The sequence below is a fragment of the Squalius cephalus genome (assembly GCF_949319135.1).
Source record: "Squalius cephalus genome assembly, chromosome: 5".
NCBI lineage: Eukaryota > Metazoa > Chordata > Actinopteri > Cypriniformes > Leuciscidae > Squalius > Squalius cephalus.
The window spans coordinates 9061819-9081179 of record NC_137126.1 but is presented as its reverse complement, the minus strand read 5'-3'; the positions used below and the strand labels follow the sequence as shown (position 1 = coordinate 9081179).

The window sequence follows — 19361 nt, the reverse complement described above, 5'->3', positions numbered from 1 at the left end:
TAATGCCATTTATCAAAAAGCACACCCATTTCACTAAACTATAAACACTATTCCCTGTTTTGACACATGAGTCAGATTTGTTGAACTTTCACTGCAAAACTCTACACACAAATCCCTTCATTTCTCATTGCTTAGACCATGTTGTCATTTAGAAAGCACTAGCATTCAAAATTGTTCACTCAAGTCAGCACAGCTTCAGTTCAGTTAGCACACAATTACCCAAGTGGAAACACTAAGAGTCAAAATTGAACACACATCAACCAGATCCTTCAATAGATATATAAAAGGTATATATCAATAGATATATACCAAATCAGTTTATTGAGTTTTGGAACAATGTATCCAGAAAGACATGAAGGAAGAGATCGAGGAGGGATAAGGAGGAGGAGGAGGAGGAAGGGCAAGAAGACAAGCAGTCTCAGATGAAATTCAAGCCACTCTAGTTGCCCATGTCTTTATCAATGGTATGACTATGAGGGAGGCTGGGCTACGAGTAAGGCCAAATTTGAGTCGCTTTACCGTCGCCTCGAGAACCTTCAGGGAGGTGTGGTGGCAAACAAAATTCTATCACTGAATAAAAGACAAACATTTCCAATAGTCTTTGATGAGGTTTATTTTCTTGCAAGAAAAGGCCAGCAGTCGTACAGTCACACAGAGTGGCTGCAGAGAGTGACAGTGAAGGGAGGGCATCCTTCATCCTTATGGCACAAGCAACATAACTTACCAGTTTTGGAAATGTTGTTTTGAATTTATTGCACCAGTGTGTTAGACTATGTTGTAGTGTGTGTGATTTTGAGGGCTTGTGTGTCCTGTCTGAGGGCAAAGTTTGGTTTTTCAGCAAGAGTGAATGGTTTTGAGTGTAGAGCTTCATTTTGACCTGAAAATAGGATGTTTGGGGAATTGGGTGAGACGTTATGGATTTGTGTTTACAGTTTTGAGAATACGAGGCATAGTTTCAAGAAATGTGTTTAAGCAATCGAGAAAAACTGTAAGCAGCAAAACAACATTGATAATAATAAGAAATGTTTCTTGAGCTGCAAATCAGCATAATAGAATGATTTCCAAAGGATCATGTGACACTGAAGACTGGAGTAAAGGCTGAGCTTTGCCATCACAGGAATAAATCATTTTGTCCATATATTAAGACCGAATCAGTTTTGAATTGTAATAATATTTCACAGCATCACTTTTTACTGTATTCTTAAACAAATAAATGCAGCCTTGGTGCACATAAGAGACTAATAATAGACAGCAGGGAGCAGGCTATAGATGATAGAGCTGTTTCTAACCCTGAACATCCAGCGAAGTTTCCACATAGCTTAAGAGTTGTTGGTCCTTCAAATGGGTTCCACTCCAGTTTCCCACAGGAGAGTGAGAGTCCTGTACCTGTTTCGCTCATCTCAATAATGAAATGCTTGATCACGTTGTGTGTTTGTTTTGGTTATGTTGGTGTTGGAGTTCCTGGCGTCAGCTGTGAGAGCAGATGCCAGTCGGTTGGAGGCGGAGCCGGCTTGCTGTGCTGTGAGTACTCTCACACTGACTCATCCTGAACTACTTGTTGGCCTTTACAGAAATCCATACGCCAGGGCCCAGGCTATAACAAAATGGCTTTTTGTCTTTATGATCATGCATCAGAATTAGCTCAGGACTTCATTTCCACTTCCGTAGACACTCTAACAGAGAAAAAAATGGATATGATTTTTTTTTTTTATTAAACACTAAGCTGTGTCCGAACAACCACTGGATAAAATTCTTCATGTGACAGGGATCAGCAGCTACTAGCTGTGCCTCCAGAAAAAATTAATAATTAATCAGGTGTTAATCATGTATGTCATATGGAGGGTGCTCTCTTATGTCAATACGGTAACACTTGACAGTCTTAACAAGGTTCTTCAGAGCCTGCATGAGACTCTGAATGATTTATTCATAAAGAAAGCAATACACTTAGCTAAGTGATGCTGAGTGTTACTGATGTTAAGGCCCACAATAAATCTGAACACTTCTTCACATTTATGCACTAATTGTGGGAGAAAAAATGTGTGGATATTTTAAACAAAACTAAAAGTAATGTAGCTGAAAGCATGATCAAAATTTGTTAAAAACCTAAACATTTTACATTTATTTAAAACAGTGTAATTAATGATAATTACTGTGTAATTACTGTGTAATAATTCAAAATTATTATTTTAGAATATTTTGTATTAAATGAAACCAATTTTAATATTCAGAGACTACTATAAATAAGCAATTCAGGTTGATTTCAATGAAAATTGTAAACATTGTTTGGCAGGAGTCTGGGGTGGGACAATCATTTGTCTGATTAATGGAAGATTGGTGGAGTTTGGAGTGCTTGTATGCACTGGAAAATGTTAACATCTACAAACAACTGGTTTTATTCAATTCTTAAATTATTATTACACAGTAAAACACAATGTCTGGTGGACATGCTCTGTGAAAATATGTGGAACTTTGTCGCTGATTCCATGTAGGCCTACAGGGCTAAATATAATTCAGTCTTCATGCAATTCATATTTAGCATAGTCTTGCTGGAAAGAGTGTATGTGACAACAATCTCCTCTCTTTACACTTAAATCTACAACACTGAGTGGGATTTCATGCATATCATAAGTTGAGTCAAGAAAGATGCAGCTGCTATAACATTATCATTGTAATCAATCTTTGAATCCAAGCCGTTTGTGTTGACTTTTATAATGAATTAATGGTTATGGAACGGTCTTTGTAATAATTTAATATTGCCTTCAATTGGGTCAGGGGCAGCAGTTTGTTAGGAACATTGAAGATTTCAACAATATACATGCTTAAATGCCACAATTTCTCTTTTTATCCGTACATAATGCTAATACGACAACAAATAATAATAAAAAAGTATTTCATTTGTTCTTTCATTTACACATCAGAAATTTGCAACCATTTGATAATGGGATTTCAAAGCCCTTTAAAGTCTTTGTTTCAGTGTCTAAGCGCATATAAATTACATTTATGAGCAACCTTAATTAAATGAAATAGGATGCAGACCACAAAGGTTACAGCCTGTTTAGCATTTGCACAAAAAAAGAAGGTAAAACCTCAAAAAAAAGCCAGATGAGAAGGTTTTAATAGACTTTGCTCTTTCATGCTGATTTGTGATCAGTTAAGTTTTCACAATAACCCTCTGGGTCTGTACATGTGGCAGTGCTCCAACCAAACCAAGAGGAAAAGTGTTCAGTCCAGCACTACTGCTATATTGGGAATGGGATAGCTGGTCTATAGAGGGCAGATATCACAACCACCCCATCCATGATGACACACATGGGACCCTGTCATTTACTAAAGAAATATGCCAAAATGAAAGATCTATTGCCTTTGTGAGAGCAGAACCATACAGCTCTGTCCAGCATATCATATTTCACATCAGATAGCCGTACCTGATAGTAAAGGTGTGAGGTCATATTCCAGCCAAGACACACAATATGCACATACTTTCAAGTTGTAATAGAGTGTCAGGTGATATGAGGGTCACGTGATGTCACATGCTCCTTTTTTTTTTGTCCGGATCTATTCATTTATCAAAAAATACCCAGGTCAATATATTTGCTTTACCAAGGTATAAAGCAAATATATAACTACTTTTTGACTTGATTGTTACACTATGTAACCTTTTCAAGTCATTAAACACTTTTCTAAGAAATTGTAAGTTTATAATCTTTCTTAGAAAATTGTAATCTAAGAAATGGTATTTTTTTAACTACATTTAAACCAGATTTTTTTTATTTATTCTTTATAATACAGTCTTACATGCTATTGACCTTTTTATTGAAAGCTGGTATTTTTTTGAAAAGTTTTTAAGAAAAATGAAATCACACTGCACTCAATCCAGTAGAACTTGAACCTTTGCAAACATAAAGTGTTTTTGTGATAAGGAAGAGTCCAGACTCTTGAGGCAAATTTTGAGGCAGATCATAAATCTGGCCCCTAAGGGACAAAAAGAGGCCCATGAGAGCGACTCAGTAAGCAGACACTTATAGGGTGATAGGTTAAAGACAAAAGACATCAGACATAAATACAGGCCCCAAGACCAACCAAGAAGGCTTCCCACTTTAGGAAGTCCTGCGCCATGGTGTCTGTATAATTTGTGAGGGAAAGGATATACTCTCAATGACTGCACATATTCACTATCAACAAGGATTTATATAACTCTCTATTCCAAACATATTCCCAGCCCATATAACCTATTCACAGCTCTACTGAGTTACTCTTCTAAAATGAATTCTGTCAACATGGGTGAGCTCAACTCCCGGCTTTTATCCAGTCATGTATTTGATGAAGCCTGACATGAAGACTTTAAATGCATCCACGAGTGTTTCGACACCACCTGGTTGAGGTAGCGTAAAGATGAACAGTATATTAGTGTCCTAAAAACAAGGGTCTCCTTCAAGGTTTAGGAGGGAAACACGTGGCAGCTGAGAGACAGCTGCATCTGTTGATTTTTGTCATTCATCTCCTCTGCTAATACTCAATTTCACTTCTGTCAATGACCTTTCTTAATCTAACTTTTGTTTGATGTTCATGAAGTTCATTTAAAAGGAACCGTCTGATTATGCTCTTTTAAGCCTTGTGGACAAAGTTTCGACATATAGTGCATAAGCCCTTCAGTTGCTGAAGTTCGTGTCCCACTATAGTCTTTTCCTGATTCTGTTCCCCTCCCTTTTCTTTTATTGCTTTCTGCCTCTCCATGAACTACCCTATCAAAGGCAAAAATGAAAAAATATAACTTTTAAGTTCCTGGATATAATGCTCTTCTTCTTCATTTGATCACCATTTGATGAATAAACGCTGCTGTAAACAAACAAACTGTATTTTAAATAACATAAGCCTCATTTCCATAAAAAGGAGGCATGTTTGAAAGGAATGATACATTGACTTAATGCTGCTCTTTAGCTCCTAGTTAAAATGGATTGTGGGTGGTTAATGAATATGCAGGTTTTTGCACTGATATACTGAGCAGTTCATAAGGGAATTCATAACTGAAACTTTTCAATTGTATTTTTGCTCAAATAAATGCAGCCTCATGGACGTTCACACAGAACGTGTTAAAAACACGAGCTGCAGGTCAGTGAAACAAAAAAAGTTAAAATAGAAATGCGTATTTTATTTTAACTTGAGTGCCGTGTTTTTAGAATGCTGTGTCATGCGCGTGAAGCTGCAAAACAAGAGACGTGAGAGCAATGGTTAAAGATGTCCATCTAACGTGTGTTTACATTGAAAAACAATGGAAAAGTAGCGTAGTGGAATGGAAAAACACGTTCTGAGTGAACGCAAAATATTTCTTTCAAGAAACATTTTTAAAATCTGACCAAGCCCAAACTTTTGACCATGCATACTGCAAATCATACTGTGAGGACTTTTTATTGCTCAGAGGTTGCTCTTTCATACTTCAGGAGATGTAATGGTTGTTCTCAATTAAGTTTTAAGGATCAACATCAGATGTTTTTTTCCCCGAACTCCTTATGAGAAATATAGAGCTATAAAATAAATGTGGATAGCAAAACTCAGATCATTCGTTCTTTGAAGAATTTGATGACACATTTTTGTGTTCATATTGAAAACTCACATTTTTCTTCTGAAGATTCATGTGATCTAAATCTGCTCTTCATGTAGTCTCATTTGAGACAAAGAGATCTCATTTGTGATTTTTCTTTCTTAGAAGCAAAGCTAAAATGTCTGAGCTGTCAGTTTTGATCAGCATAAGTTGCATTGAATAATCTGAACAGTCTGATCTGTACATGGAAACTCAATTCTTTGCAATGGCTTTGACATAATTCTGCATGCCATGTCTGGTCTGATATGCTCACAGTGAATAAAAGGTTTGAGTAAGACGTCTCCTTTGGCTGAATCCAGCTGTTCTGACTGGTAACCATTTCCATGTGAGTAATACTGCCTGGTGCCTAGCTTATGAAATGTTAACATTGTCTGTCTTTCTCTGTTATAAATGGCACTTTAGTTCATATTAACAATCCAAAAGGCCAGGAATTTTAAGGTACACAGCGTTTAAATAAATTACAGTGAATCCATCCAGCAGAATAGTACAAATGCTCACACTAATTGCCAAATTTGTTGCGTAACGTTTGTGTATCTCCTATAGTTTAAAAAATTACCTCACCACAAAGACCATCCCTGGCCTCAGTGTAAAATATTTGGTGTATAATGTTACCTTTCAGTGCCAGATAAAATGATCATGTCAACAAAGGATCGAATAGCAAAAGTTGCATCCAGAATCCAGGGGGAACCTTGGAAGTAAAACGGCCACTGTCAAGTATTGATATATAGGCTTGCTGCAACCATCCAGTTTTTGGCGGTTTGAGGTTGCTGCTGTAAAATATGGCATTCTGTCATTAATGATCCTTTTGGTCTTTGTCTGATTTCTGCTAGCATACTTTTTAAATGTACTCAGACAGCTGATGGTCACAGTACATTCACTACATTTATCCACCATGCAGAATTAACCACCATTTGTACTAGTACAGTTTTGCCACTAGCCACTAGTTTCCAAGCAAATATGTTGTATCCGGCTTGAGGTGTCCTTTCTGCTACTGTCCAGTGTATATGGACTACACTGTAAAAAATATTATTCTTCAGAGTTTTAAATAAAACAAAGATTAAGAAGTAGGTTTTACAAGAAAGTATCATTTCAATGTTTCCACTTCAAAATTTCACATTTAATTGAATGTATTAAATGCCATTTCTTTGTAATTATTTGTAAAATTCACTAGCAATTTCTGAAAAATCAACTTAGGTCACATTCTGGGGTGCGTTTCCCAAAAACATCATTAGTCAACTATAGTCGCAAATTCCGTTGTTTCCAACTTAGTTGAATGATTTGGCATTTCCCAAAACAATAGTAGCATCGCAAACTTACGTGGTTGGAACTACAGCTCTCGAGCTGTGGATAGAAGCACAGTTTCTTGTTAAAATGACGTGGACTCAAATAGATAGTGCTCTTGGGCACAATAAGCAAGCTAACATTCAGTACATTCTTTATCTTTCAATTAGCTATATATACACTTTAATATTTTTAGATTTTAGCATGTCAACAATCAGCATAATTTTTGAGGTTTGCACATTGTGCATAAATGCATACGGGAACCCCGGAGTACGACATATGAGGGAACCTGCGATGAATCAAACAACAATTAAAGCAAACCGTCAGGGAATAAAAAGTTAAACAGTGAAGTGGTTCTCAATTCCTTACAGCAGCATGTGAGAAAAATTATGTTGCGTGGAGAAAACTGACTGAATTAAATGAACCGCATTTATACGGGAGTAAAGACTATGCCAAATACCATGTTAACAAGATTAAAAATTCTGTTGCACTTAGAGTTATCACTGTCACCGTCCCACAGGTGGGACGTTTGCCCATATATATTTAAAACAATAATATCTTAGTAAAAACCTAAAGTAATATTGACAAACTATATATCATTTGAAAGCTTACAATCTCTAGTTTTCATATTTGGTGGCTGTTTTTTAAAATAAATTACAGAGGAGCAGTAATTTATCAATTTGCAACAAGAATATTTCATATTCATTAGGCGTGTTTAGGCCTTTATTTTGAAATAGAAATAAACATGAAAAATCATGAAAGATTGGTAGAAACCTCAGTTTGTTTTGATGCCAAGAGTTCAAAAGATAACACCAATTAAATGTTATGAGAAAAAAAGGTCTGAAAATGTTTATAATATAAAGAAAAATATTATGGATTCTCGATTTGTGATGCGGCACGCAGCGGCAGCGAGCTATAACGCACATATGTGCTCTTTTTATGTTTATTAGAGGTTGAAATCAAATCAAATACTGCCAAAACACCCATACTATTTCTGAATAGGATGTATACTTCATAAATTGTATGAAATTATGTAAATACATGGTTCAGATCACTCAAAACATATATGAAAATGGAGGCGCCCTTATATGGTCAGTAAGGAAGCTGGCTGTCCATCTAGTGAAAAAGTTTGGTACTGCGCCCAAATAAAATCTTACTGAAAGCTCATTTTTTGAGATATCAACCTAAAATTTGGAACACAACTTGTTTAGATTTTTGGCTTTAATTTTCTAGCAGTTTTAGAGTAAAATATATTTTGTAATATATATATTTTATATAAAATATAAATAATTATATTTTTACATTCTATATTTTCATAAACTCAAACTTATATAACTTTTTTTCTTTTTCACTTTAATCATTTATTTCACTTCTACAATAATCTGGCAAATGTCTTCTTAAAAACAAGACCAACCATATGTCTATATTCCAAAGCATTCTTGAATTACAACCATTTAAGTTTGTATAGTGATTTTTTTGTCTATGCGAAAAAAGGGGGGGTGACAGTTAAAGGGTTAATGGGTTTTAATGCTATTATGGGTTTTATATTGGTTCATCCATTGACCAATATCTATCACTGGATGAAATAATATATAACACAATAACACAATTTAATGACAGCAAATAAAATTTACACTAAAACATCAATTTTACACAATATGTAGACAGAATTTATTGTGAAAACCCAAGAGCAATTCTGTTTAGCCACGTTTCCACTGCAGGAACTTTCCCCAGGAACTAGGAACTATGGGGTGGTACTCGGTGTGTTTCGACCGCAGGAACCAGGGTCTAAATTAAGTTCCGGGTTAAAAAAATTCCCCCGCAGAAAGTCCCTGCTGGTGAGGTAGTACTTTTTCGAAGTTCAGGAACTATCAGGGGTGGGACTTGGGTGCTGAACATGCTGATTGGTTGAGTTCACACAGCATTTTGATTGGTTGACTCCACGCAGCATTATATTTCAACCACCATTTTTAAAAGTCTGTTGCAGTCAGAGTTGTTTGCTATTCGAATCAGCAATGGAGTTTAAAAAATATGACCGATGGACCGACGACAAGGTTCAGGCTTTATTAAGATTAAATTCAGAGGATGAAATCCAGCGGGAACTGGAAAGTACCACGCTGTCCTACGTCACCGGACTAATTTGCCTAATCTTCATGGTACTTTAGACTGCGATGGAAACCTGACAGCAACAGGTATGGGGGGGGGGAAAAGTTCCTGGGACAAACTGTTCTGAGTAACTTCTGGAAACACGGCTTTTGAGTCCACATGTCATTTTAACAAGAAACTGTGCTTCTATCCTCAGCTCGAGAGCTGTAGTTACAACCATGTAAGTTTGCGAAGCTATTTGCGAATGTTTGTTCGAATTATGGTTTCTAGAAAACGGCAAATCTTTCAACTATGTTGGTAACGATGGAACTTGTGACCACTACCATAGTTAGCTAAATCTTCTAAAAAATTAAAATTTCTAAAGACGAGCTATACATCTAAAAGTAAGCTACTCATAGGGTGACTCCTGAAATGTGAAAAAAGTGGCTCTGTGATGCTATGAAAAATACCTTACATACGTTTACATTTACAAACGGATCAGTGGAGGAGACTGAATATTTACAAAATATTTGCGAAAAAAGCTCTTTTGACATAATATGTCAGCTTTCTTTTTATATATGGCATCAAGGCAAAAATGGAAATTATTCACGGTAGCTCTGGTGACATTTTGAGATTCAGAATGCGGCGACTGGGAACTGCACTGAAGTTTTGTTTGGAATGCATGTAATGCATATGTAAACAAATATGTAAATAAGATTGCAAAGTTTAGGATTCATATAAAAAGAACTTGGATCAGATTGGATTCATTCAGATTGACGAATGAAACTACTAGTTTGAAATAAATTAACCAAATGCTGAAATAAATGACACGCTTCAGCTTTAAATTTGACAACAGAATCTGAAAAAAAGTGTTACAGATTTGTTAGTATATATTTACTGTCCAAATGCATACAATGGCTAAGGCAAAGGCTTATTGACTTTGTTCCTAAAGAATGTCTATAAATTACAGTCCAATGGCACCAAATTACATACAGGCCTTTATTACCAGTCATATTCCCAGCTGAGAGCAACTACAAAGACCTGCTTTAGCACAACAGCAGGGTTTGAGTAGGGCTATGAATTGTGGGAGTACATTATTGAATATGCATGTGCATATGCACACACATATCTAGGTACTGGATCTGTCAGTATCAACCCACTATGCTTGATTATCAGATCTACGGGGAGTAGACGAAAGAATGAAAAGAGGACTGCTGATGCCAGAACGTTGGCACAGTGCCACCACTGTGGGTGTTGGGAGATATTACCCCTTCAACAGATCTCTGATCAGCTACACAGTTTCTTCTACAGAATGCCGTTTAGAGTTTGAATACGAGAAACTGAGCATAAAATAGTCTCAAAGAGCAGCATATTTGAACTGCTGTGGAGCATCTGGGCTTTCAATATGACAGTGTTCTGGTCAGAAAAGAGCAGTTTATCCCAGACAGGGAACATCTGTATTAATATATATTTGATGGAAGAAACGAAAGCCTACATTTGTGCCCTCGCACACCCCCCAAAATCCAACTCCAACAAGATGCATCTCTTGGAGAGAAAGGGCAAACTGTTCGTGTGGTTCTGGATGACATTTCAAAGATGAAGAACATTCTGTTTACTTCTGTTTCAATGATTTGACTGAAATAAGTGAGAGCTAACCTTTACCACTATGATATTTATCAGACTGTGTACTCATCACTCTTCAGCCAAAAGATAATTTGCCCACACAATCTGGTGTCTCCAACAACATATGGTGCTGAATATATACAAGATGTTTAAAAGCAAAGACAAGTTAAAAGATGACACATTATATTAGTGATGCACTAAAATAAATATTCTTGGTAAATACTGTACAACAAAAGAAGGAAATTCTGGACGAACTGGGCCAAAAAACAAGACTGCATTTTTTTTTTGGGGGGGGGGGGGGGGGGGGGGGTTCTTTTATTAGAAGATCTGTTCAGATGTCCCAGATTTTGTGGACTATTTTTATTCCTTCAATTTTGTTATTTTACATTTTTTCCAGTAAAGTTTGGCTAAAAATTCTGCACATTCCTGCATATTTCTTAGGAATAATTAGAAGACTTGTTTTATAAATGAGAAGGAAAGAAAGAAGAAAGTATGGAAAAGATGGTAACAGAGTATAACATGCTGGAGGACAAAGAGATGTAAAGGGTGTGGTGGTTCTTGAGGAATTTTTGCCTTCAGTAATCAGCAGAAAAGCACAATGAATGTCTCGACAGCTTTTTTGTCATGAAAGATACTCGTATAGAGACACAGGATGACATATGGCTTGATCAAATTTCAAAAAGCACTGAAATACATCTCGAGCCATTCTACCACATAATAGGACGTGTGCAGGATCACATGCCACTAACACCTGAAGAGCTTATGATGATATATCCAGTATATTTAAAGGTGTTTAATTTCTGCCACGATAACAGCACCAAACAGAACTGCAAAATGTTTGTTTCAGAAGAAATTAAGGGTGTCCACAATAAAGAAAATTAAAAATATTTAATATTAAGTCCAGTTTAAAACACATGTACCTTCTTACTATTTCAACTTCATTTGATTTTTTTTTTATAAAATCCTCTACTTTTATCTGCATGATGGTCGCACCACATGACTGATTTGCTGTACAAAGTTTACCAAAGTAGGTTTTCTTTAAGAATTTCAAATCTGACATTTTTCTTCATTATAATATCAAGACAGTTATATCCCCATGACAATTTTCACATTTTGAACCAAACAATACCTACATGAATTTTGATGCTCAAATTTAAAACAATGCTCATCATAGAAGATGTGTTTTCAGGGCATTTTATGCATGAATAGCATTTTTTATGTATTTTTGAATTAATCAATAGATCCAGACAAACAAACAAAATGTCCAGTCATGAAAAAAAAAAATTAATTGGCTTCTGTAGACTTATGACTGGAAACAGTCATAAGGGGTTCTTCTTAAAGGGATAGTCCACCCAAAAATGACATCTAAATAGTTTTGGTTTCACATTGACTACAATTATATGGACAAAAAAGTGAGTAAATGATGACAGAATTTTCATTTTGGGGTTTGACTGTCCCTTTAAGGCAAGCAACCAGCCACCAACGTACTAAAAAAACACTTAGGACATCTTAGTAACTGCTTAACAATGGCCTGGCAAAACCCCACTAATAGTTTCTTCCAAAAATACCAAAAATACAAAAATCAAGTTAACTAATAACATCAAAGAAAAACAGTCTTCATAGGTTATTTGGCAGGACCACTGAGAATTACCTTGAAGCCACCTGAAACACAAACAGCAACTGCAGGTATGCCTGCAAAAATCAATAAAGATTTTGGAGAAAGTAAAACACACGAAGGGCCTGAAGCCCCTAGCTCCCTTTGAATGGGCCGGTAGCCAAGCCTGAGTGAAGGGCATGCGAGCATGAGGGAGATGTGGGAGGAGGCGTCTAAGATCGTGGGGGATGGGGGCAGACAGCAAGACTCGAGGTGCTACTATTGTGGTGTATGATTTCTGTAACATGAGCAACCTACTAACTCACACGCATGCACACACATCCAGAAAAAAAAAATCCACATCTGCCTCCTCAAGAATGAGTTAGCCACCAGGTGTTTGCAGCTGTCTGTGGATTTTACGGTAAACAGAGAGAGAAAGAGAGATGGAAAGTGATAAAGGCAGAGGGGTGGATGAGAGGCAGTGATTTAGAGGGAGGTTTTGGAGAAAACATTATACGAGGACTTCCGAAATCCCATTTGCATTGTGAGGATTTCTGCCAGATCCCGAATCGGTTCCTGGCCAGTGACGTGTCCCACAGATGGGGCTCTCCAAAAGTGACGGGCTGCGTTCAACCAATTAAATAGTGCATTTTGGAAGGGTGCGCTAAGCTGGTTATAAGTCTGGAGAATAATAATGAGATAAAGCCAAAGAATCACAAGGGACATAGTGTGCAAAATTAAGCCTTTTATCAGTACATACTGTTTTTCCCATTTATTTTAATGCCATTAAAAAACTGTCTACAGCTGTGTCCTTAACACTGTTGCATGAAGCATATAATTGCTATTGATCCAAAAGGAGATTATTTATGAATGTTATTGGTGGGGAAAATGTCCTCTTTCCATTTCAAATAAAGGAATAGAGAAAGTAATAGTCAGCAGTCTAATAATTACATATTTCAATGTTAAAAATGTCATTTCAATGTCATTTCAAACTGGTATGACTTTCCTTTCTTCTGTGAAACACAAAGTAGATATTTAAAAAAATGTCCAAACTGCTCTTTTCCATAAAACAAAAGCATGTACACCATCAAAGGTTGTAATGTCTCATGGTCTTCTTCGTGTCACAAGATCCTTCCGAAATAATTCTAAAATTTGGTGCTCAAGAAACATTTCTTATTATTATCAATGTTGAAAACAGTTGTGCTGCTAAATATTTATGTGGAAACCATGACTTAGAAAGTTAAATTTTGGGGTTTTAAATTTTAACTTTTGATCAATTTAATGCATGGCTGAATAAATGTAAAGATCCTACCAAGGTTATTTTCGTAAACGAAAACTCAAACTAAGCTTCGCTTCGCGTCGGGGTCTCGTTCAGCCTGTCGGGCTTGTTATTCGCTATAACGACCGCCTCTCTATACATTATCCCTTACATATATATATATATATATATATATATATATATATATATATATATATATATATATATAGGAACCATAAGCATCCATACCACTTGTTCAGTTTATTCATCACAAATGTGATTTTTGTAATAATTTAGACAAATAATTTTCAGTGGTGATTTTCATGCCAGAGTGTCCATAATTTTTGGTTTCGGACAAGAAATTGAATGATATTACATGAATAATATTCTAAAAGATTTGTGTGAGGAGCTGACCACTACATATACTGTATATAGACAAGTCATATGGCCCACTTTATGGTGTTTTCTTGCTTCTGGAGCTTGACGTCATCCGTCCTCATTCACTACCATTTTATGCAAAGCAGCAGCCTGGACATTCAGCAAAATATCTCATTTTGTGTTCCAACAAAATAAAGTAAGTCAAATAGATTAGTGTGTAAATGTTGACAGAAGTTTCATTTTAACTATGCCTTTAAGAGAAATTGCTCTTTTTATTATTGAACAGCCTGTAAGAAAAAAAAAAAAAAAAAAAAAAAAAACCGGGGACAATTTGAGTGTGACCAATCTAATTTTGGATTCATTTTACAGCTTTCTAAAATAAAAAATAAAAACACATTCTGTGAGAAAGTGAGGGAGAGGGGCAAAAAGAGCTGGCATCCATCCACTGTAAATTCTTCACCCCCTTCGTTGCACTTGGATGATTGCTATTCATTCTCACGCTTCATTAATGTGGTCAGTCTCCACATCTGACTCTGATAAACATGCCATCACTATAAGTCCAGGGTTTTTACACATCTACTCTTTAGTTGGATCAAAATGTTGCTACGATGGCAGATTGTGCCACTCAAAATGTCCCTGAAAATGCAAGAATCTCCACAGATCATTGAATAAAGTAACATGAGACGCGCTGGCAGCTCCGACGGCCTCGTGGCCACAGCAAGTTTGACACATTTCCCAGACCACACTAATATTGTAAAAAGTAAGCCAACAAAAAATGAGGAGCAGCCAGACTGGATTCCTTCACAAAATGACTAGACATAGTTTTCTTCATTCTTGAAACAGTCATTGCTTTAAAGGTAGCCTATCTCCTTGTTCAAATACAGCTCAGATGAAGACTAGATGACAAACACAGAGGCTTTTCCTTTCAATGACTCAATTGGCAAGGCAAAGGGCTTTGATAAGAGCAACCTCTATCAGATAGTGATCTAACCCTGTAAACTCACCTGTGGATGTCACGCACACCTCCAACTACCATCCCCCCATTCTGCTTCCTACTGATACATACAGGCATTTAACGGAGGAATCTCATGCCATTGTTTTGGCGGAACTCGCAGCGGGTGACTTCAAGAATTTGGCCTGCGGTGCTGTCGTCTAGCCTGTCTCAGCTCATCACTACAGGGAAATCTTAGAAGAAGGATCAAAACCTTGACTTCAGGGATATGATCAAAAGAGATTTTGATAAATACTGAATTATGTTTGAAAGTAAAGGGCTGTTCTGTGGTTGAGCACTGAAGGGTCTAGTGGATTTGATGGGATGATTCTTTTGTTAACAGGTGTCAAATATTTAATGGTCACCATAGTTACTGCCTGACCTTTCAGTGATTCGTTATACAGTGAATTTTTGTGGTTTACCAGGGTGAACATTAATGAATGACTCATTAGTGCTGGTTTGGATGCATCCAAGTACTTTATATGGTAACACTTTACAATAAGGTCTCATTTGTTAATGCATTAATGATTTACCTGGTAAGAATTATTTTACAGTACAGACAAATATTGAGATGGGCTTCTCATCAGGTCTTGTGTAATTTTAACATGGCATGTCACATTATAAATAGCTCTATTTTTAAAAAAATTTATTTTGTTCCATTCTGATGCACTCGATCTAGTTGTGTTTAAATGCAATAACACATCTTATGCAAACGCCCACAAACAAAGTCGTCTAAACAGCCTATTTATGCAGGCCTTCCTTAAGATGAGGGCTTTCAGTTACTCTGCTACTGTGTGTCAGCCAACCAATGGCAGACAGGGTGACGGTTCAGGAAACCTGCATGAAAACAGTCATTATTTTTGCGATTCCATTTGGTGGCACAGAAAATACAAATTTGATTTATGCTGCTTACATATGTTTCATTATTATAAAAATGTTTTGACCTTTTAATTTTTAATCGAAATATCATAACTGGATCTAACAGTGAAACAACAGACTTCCCTGTGGCGATGTATGCTGGACTTCTTAAACCCGACCCCTTTCTTACATTCGACTGCAAGCCTGCTTTCAGATCTCCCTCAACCAATCAACAAGTCCCTGGCCTAAAATGTTTCTTTTCGATAAACTGTTTCACTTAGATCATGTCACAATAAGGAACAAATTATCTGACTGAGGTAAAGGAAACTAGATGTAAATCCAAGTACACACTAATGTCTTTTTGATTAATTGTATAAATGTGTTACTGACATTATATACTGTAGAATCTACATACTATGAATTAGCACTGCATACCTCAAACTGAACTTCGAAAGGTAAATATGTGCAGTAATAGTGCAGTAAATGTGAGTTATGGTGTAAGAAACAAGTGCACAATTCAAAGCATGCAATCAAACAGACGTTCTACAAAGACAATGCATATTTGTTGCATGCATACATGTTTAATCAGTAACACAAGTGTTTAGTTTTGTTCAGGTAATTGCCTTATTGCTGCCCCCTGCTGGTAAGAGTCATTAAAGGCTCAGTGTGATTGGATTAGATAAGAGATTAACTCTTAAACTTGAGATGAACCTTCCCATCAGTCAGATTCAATATGCATCAGTGATGTTTCATATTGCAAACCCATAACACACAATTGTGCATAAACAATATGCTCAGCACCACATAGTTGCAAATACTGACAGTTTGAACTCAAATATGTAAGGGTCTCAATCTTCATCTAATCCACATGTTGTTGCTCACTGAAGCTGAACTGCAAAACAACAATGCAGATTATCCCTATAGAGGTCTTCACTGATTTCCACCTTCTGCCAGGCCAAAACAATAAGCCCACAGGCTTTTACATGACATTCACTGTCAAGAGTGACAGACAGGGGCTCAACCCAAGATTTTGGGCATAGAAACCCCTTCAAACCAGAAACAGCCACTCAATTGTATCGCCTCCACTGTGGGTCATGGGCTGCTATGGGAAGCAGGAAGTCTAAGGCAAGGCATCTTTGTCACTGGCACACAATGCAGCTCACACGAACTTAAGGGAATGAGTACGGACATCTGGATAAAAATGCATATTTTGGCGGATGTCCTATATTAGGATTTTCACTAGAGCTCCGGTTTTCACTTTTGATTGACGGGGCCTTGATATGAAGATATTTCTCTTGGACTTTTGCTGTGGCCGTGAAAGCAGACCAATATGTCGGTTTCATGAATAATATAACATTAAAAATGTAATAAAATGAATATTAATAATATGATATTACTAGTTGATACTGTTATGCTTATAGTTAATTAAAATAAACAGGTTATCAGTTTACATAAAAGGGGAAAAATACTATTAAACAATTAAATGACTAATAAATGAATAATTATTTTCATAATTTAATAATTTGGACCTAATAATATTTAATATTATTAACACTATAACTACTATTAATGTATATATATATATATATATATGTGTGTGTGTGTGTGCATGCGTGTGTGTGTGCTAATATATAATTTTATACACTATAATTTGATACTGTTTTAATATTGTTTTTTTTTATGCTTAACCAAAATAAATGGTTATTTGTGTGACAATTTACACAAAAAAGGTTGTTGTTGTTTTTTAACACGAATCAACGCCTTTCTTCAGTACATATTCTATCATCCACATCAGTCACTATAAATTGTAAGGATGACACTTTCAATGTCAAGTTCTTAGATGAAAAATCGCCCCCTCACACTGAGGGAGCAAGGTGACCCCTCTTAATCATAGGGGCAGTTATCTGACGAGGTGTTCAGTAATCCCAGGACAGACAGCTTTGGTTCATCTGCTGGGGAACTGGAGGGACCTTATTAACACAAGGGTGAACAGAAGGTAGGAAAGGGGCTTGTTAAGAATCTTTGGAAGAACCAGCATTATAGGAGAGTCCCACAGAACAAAATATGTTGGGAGAGAAAGAGAAAAAGCGACGAAGGCGGAAAACAGTGTAAAAGGATGGACAAAAAAGTAGTCGGATAACACAACGGGATAGATATAGATGGACAAGGAGAGGATTATGCAGTGGGGGTCCATCATCTGTTCCCTAATGAGAAGGGCTGGTTCGGTAGTCGTCTAGGTCATGTACAAGAGACCTACAGGGCAATTTGCACAGATATAAGCTTTATGTTTTGAGGATCTAGGTCTACAAACGTATGATTATACAACTGAGTAGCATATTGTGAACAGCTTACTTATCACTGTGAGAATCTCTCATATCATCAGATTTTTGAGCCCTCTATACGAGTTCCACAGACTGTATCTGAGAGCAGACACACAAAGCCTGTATTTGTGACCAATCCCATGATCTGAACCACTTCATAACACCAGAGGAAACTGCAAATTGGCTAGTTATTAACATGAAACCTCTTAAATATTTGCTTTGTTAAATACATATTTGCTTTGCATTACTAGATAAAATAGGGTAATGAGATTAAATATTTTAAGAAATGCCAATTGTAGGATGTTTTAGGGAAAAAAAATCACTTAGTCCACCTGCTGTTTTTGTATCAATGCCAGATTTAACAGTTTACGTACAGTTTTCTGCAAATTCAGCATATGAAAATGAAAGGAAAATGAGAAAAATGAACTTTGCTCATTTAAAAGCAATATTGTATTACTGTACAAACAAGTAGGCTACTATGTGTTTTAGTATAAAGTCTCTATGTTTGAACAAGCTTAACGTATTTATTAACTCACGTGCGGTGTGTTTTGATGAGAAACTTCATACGTTTCTTACGCGAATACCAAAGCCAAGGTAAAAACGCTTTACGAATGTGGTCTAAGTAACTTTAAACAGACGATATTCCTGTAGGCTATTACAAACAGAATGTTTTAAACACCGCACAATGTGGTACAGTATAACTGCAGCATCCTAAAACAATCGCATGCATCCCATTCAAACGCGCGCGGTCGTAACGCTCCAAAAGTTTCTCATGAAATTAAACCACAACAAAAAACAGCGCCGCAAGGAAAGATGAGGTGAAATTGACTTACCTTGCCACGCAATAGCGCACAGTTGAAGAAGAAACAGTAAAAGTGAAGTGTTTGGCAGAGCCATGTTTCTGAAGTTATCCATCTGAATGAAGCGCACTAGAGGGGCTCAGCAGTTTTGGCCAGGAGGAGCGCGAGAGAGGGAGGGAGGGAGATGGAGTCGAGTTGCAAATGCTCCCTTTCTCTTCACTATTGTAGGCTACTGTCCCACTGCGAGTGGGAGGAAATTTGGGACATTCAATTAATGCTCCCCACCCTACAAAATAAATCTGGTTAAAATCATATTTTTTTGGTTTCATTATAGGTTAGGCCTATGTTTGCCCGCGCGTGAAATAGGATAGTGTACGCCTTAATGTTTATATGTGATATATCCTAGCAAAAAGTGCCTTCCTTGAATGTTTTGGACATGGTGCCGTGTTAATAGCATGTGTATTGACATGTAGGCTACCTTCATAATACCATCGTTTTTTTTTTTTTTTTTTTGTTTTTTTTCATAATTTCTAGTTCAAAGTAAATACCATTGTATTTTGGTCAGTACCACGG

At 36.5% G+C, this 19361-nt stretch overlaps 1 protein-coding gene across 2 annotated transcripts in view; it reads right to left on the bottom strand.

Moving 5' to 3' along the window:
• The window catches only part of mcama (melanoma cell adhesion molecule a), a 56504-nt gene extending 37554 nt beyond the window's left edge, over positions 1-18950 (bottom strand). For both annotated transcript variants that reach the window (XM_079871095.1, XM_079871096.1), the window contains exon 1: positions 18822-18950. In XM_079871095.1, the coding sequence (XP_079727221.1) occupies positions 18822-18903 (82 nt within the window). In that variant the 5' untranslated portion in view covers positions 18904-18950. The remainder of the gene's footprint in view (positions 1-18821) is intronic.
• Between the last annotated feature and the right edge of the window lie 411 nt (positions 18951-19361).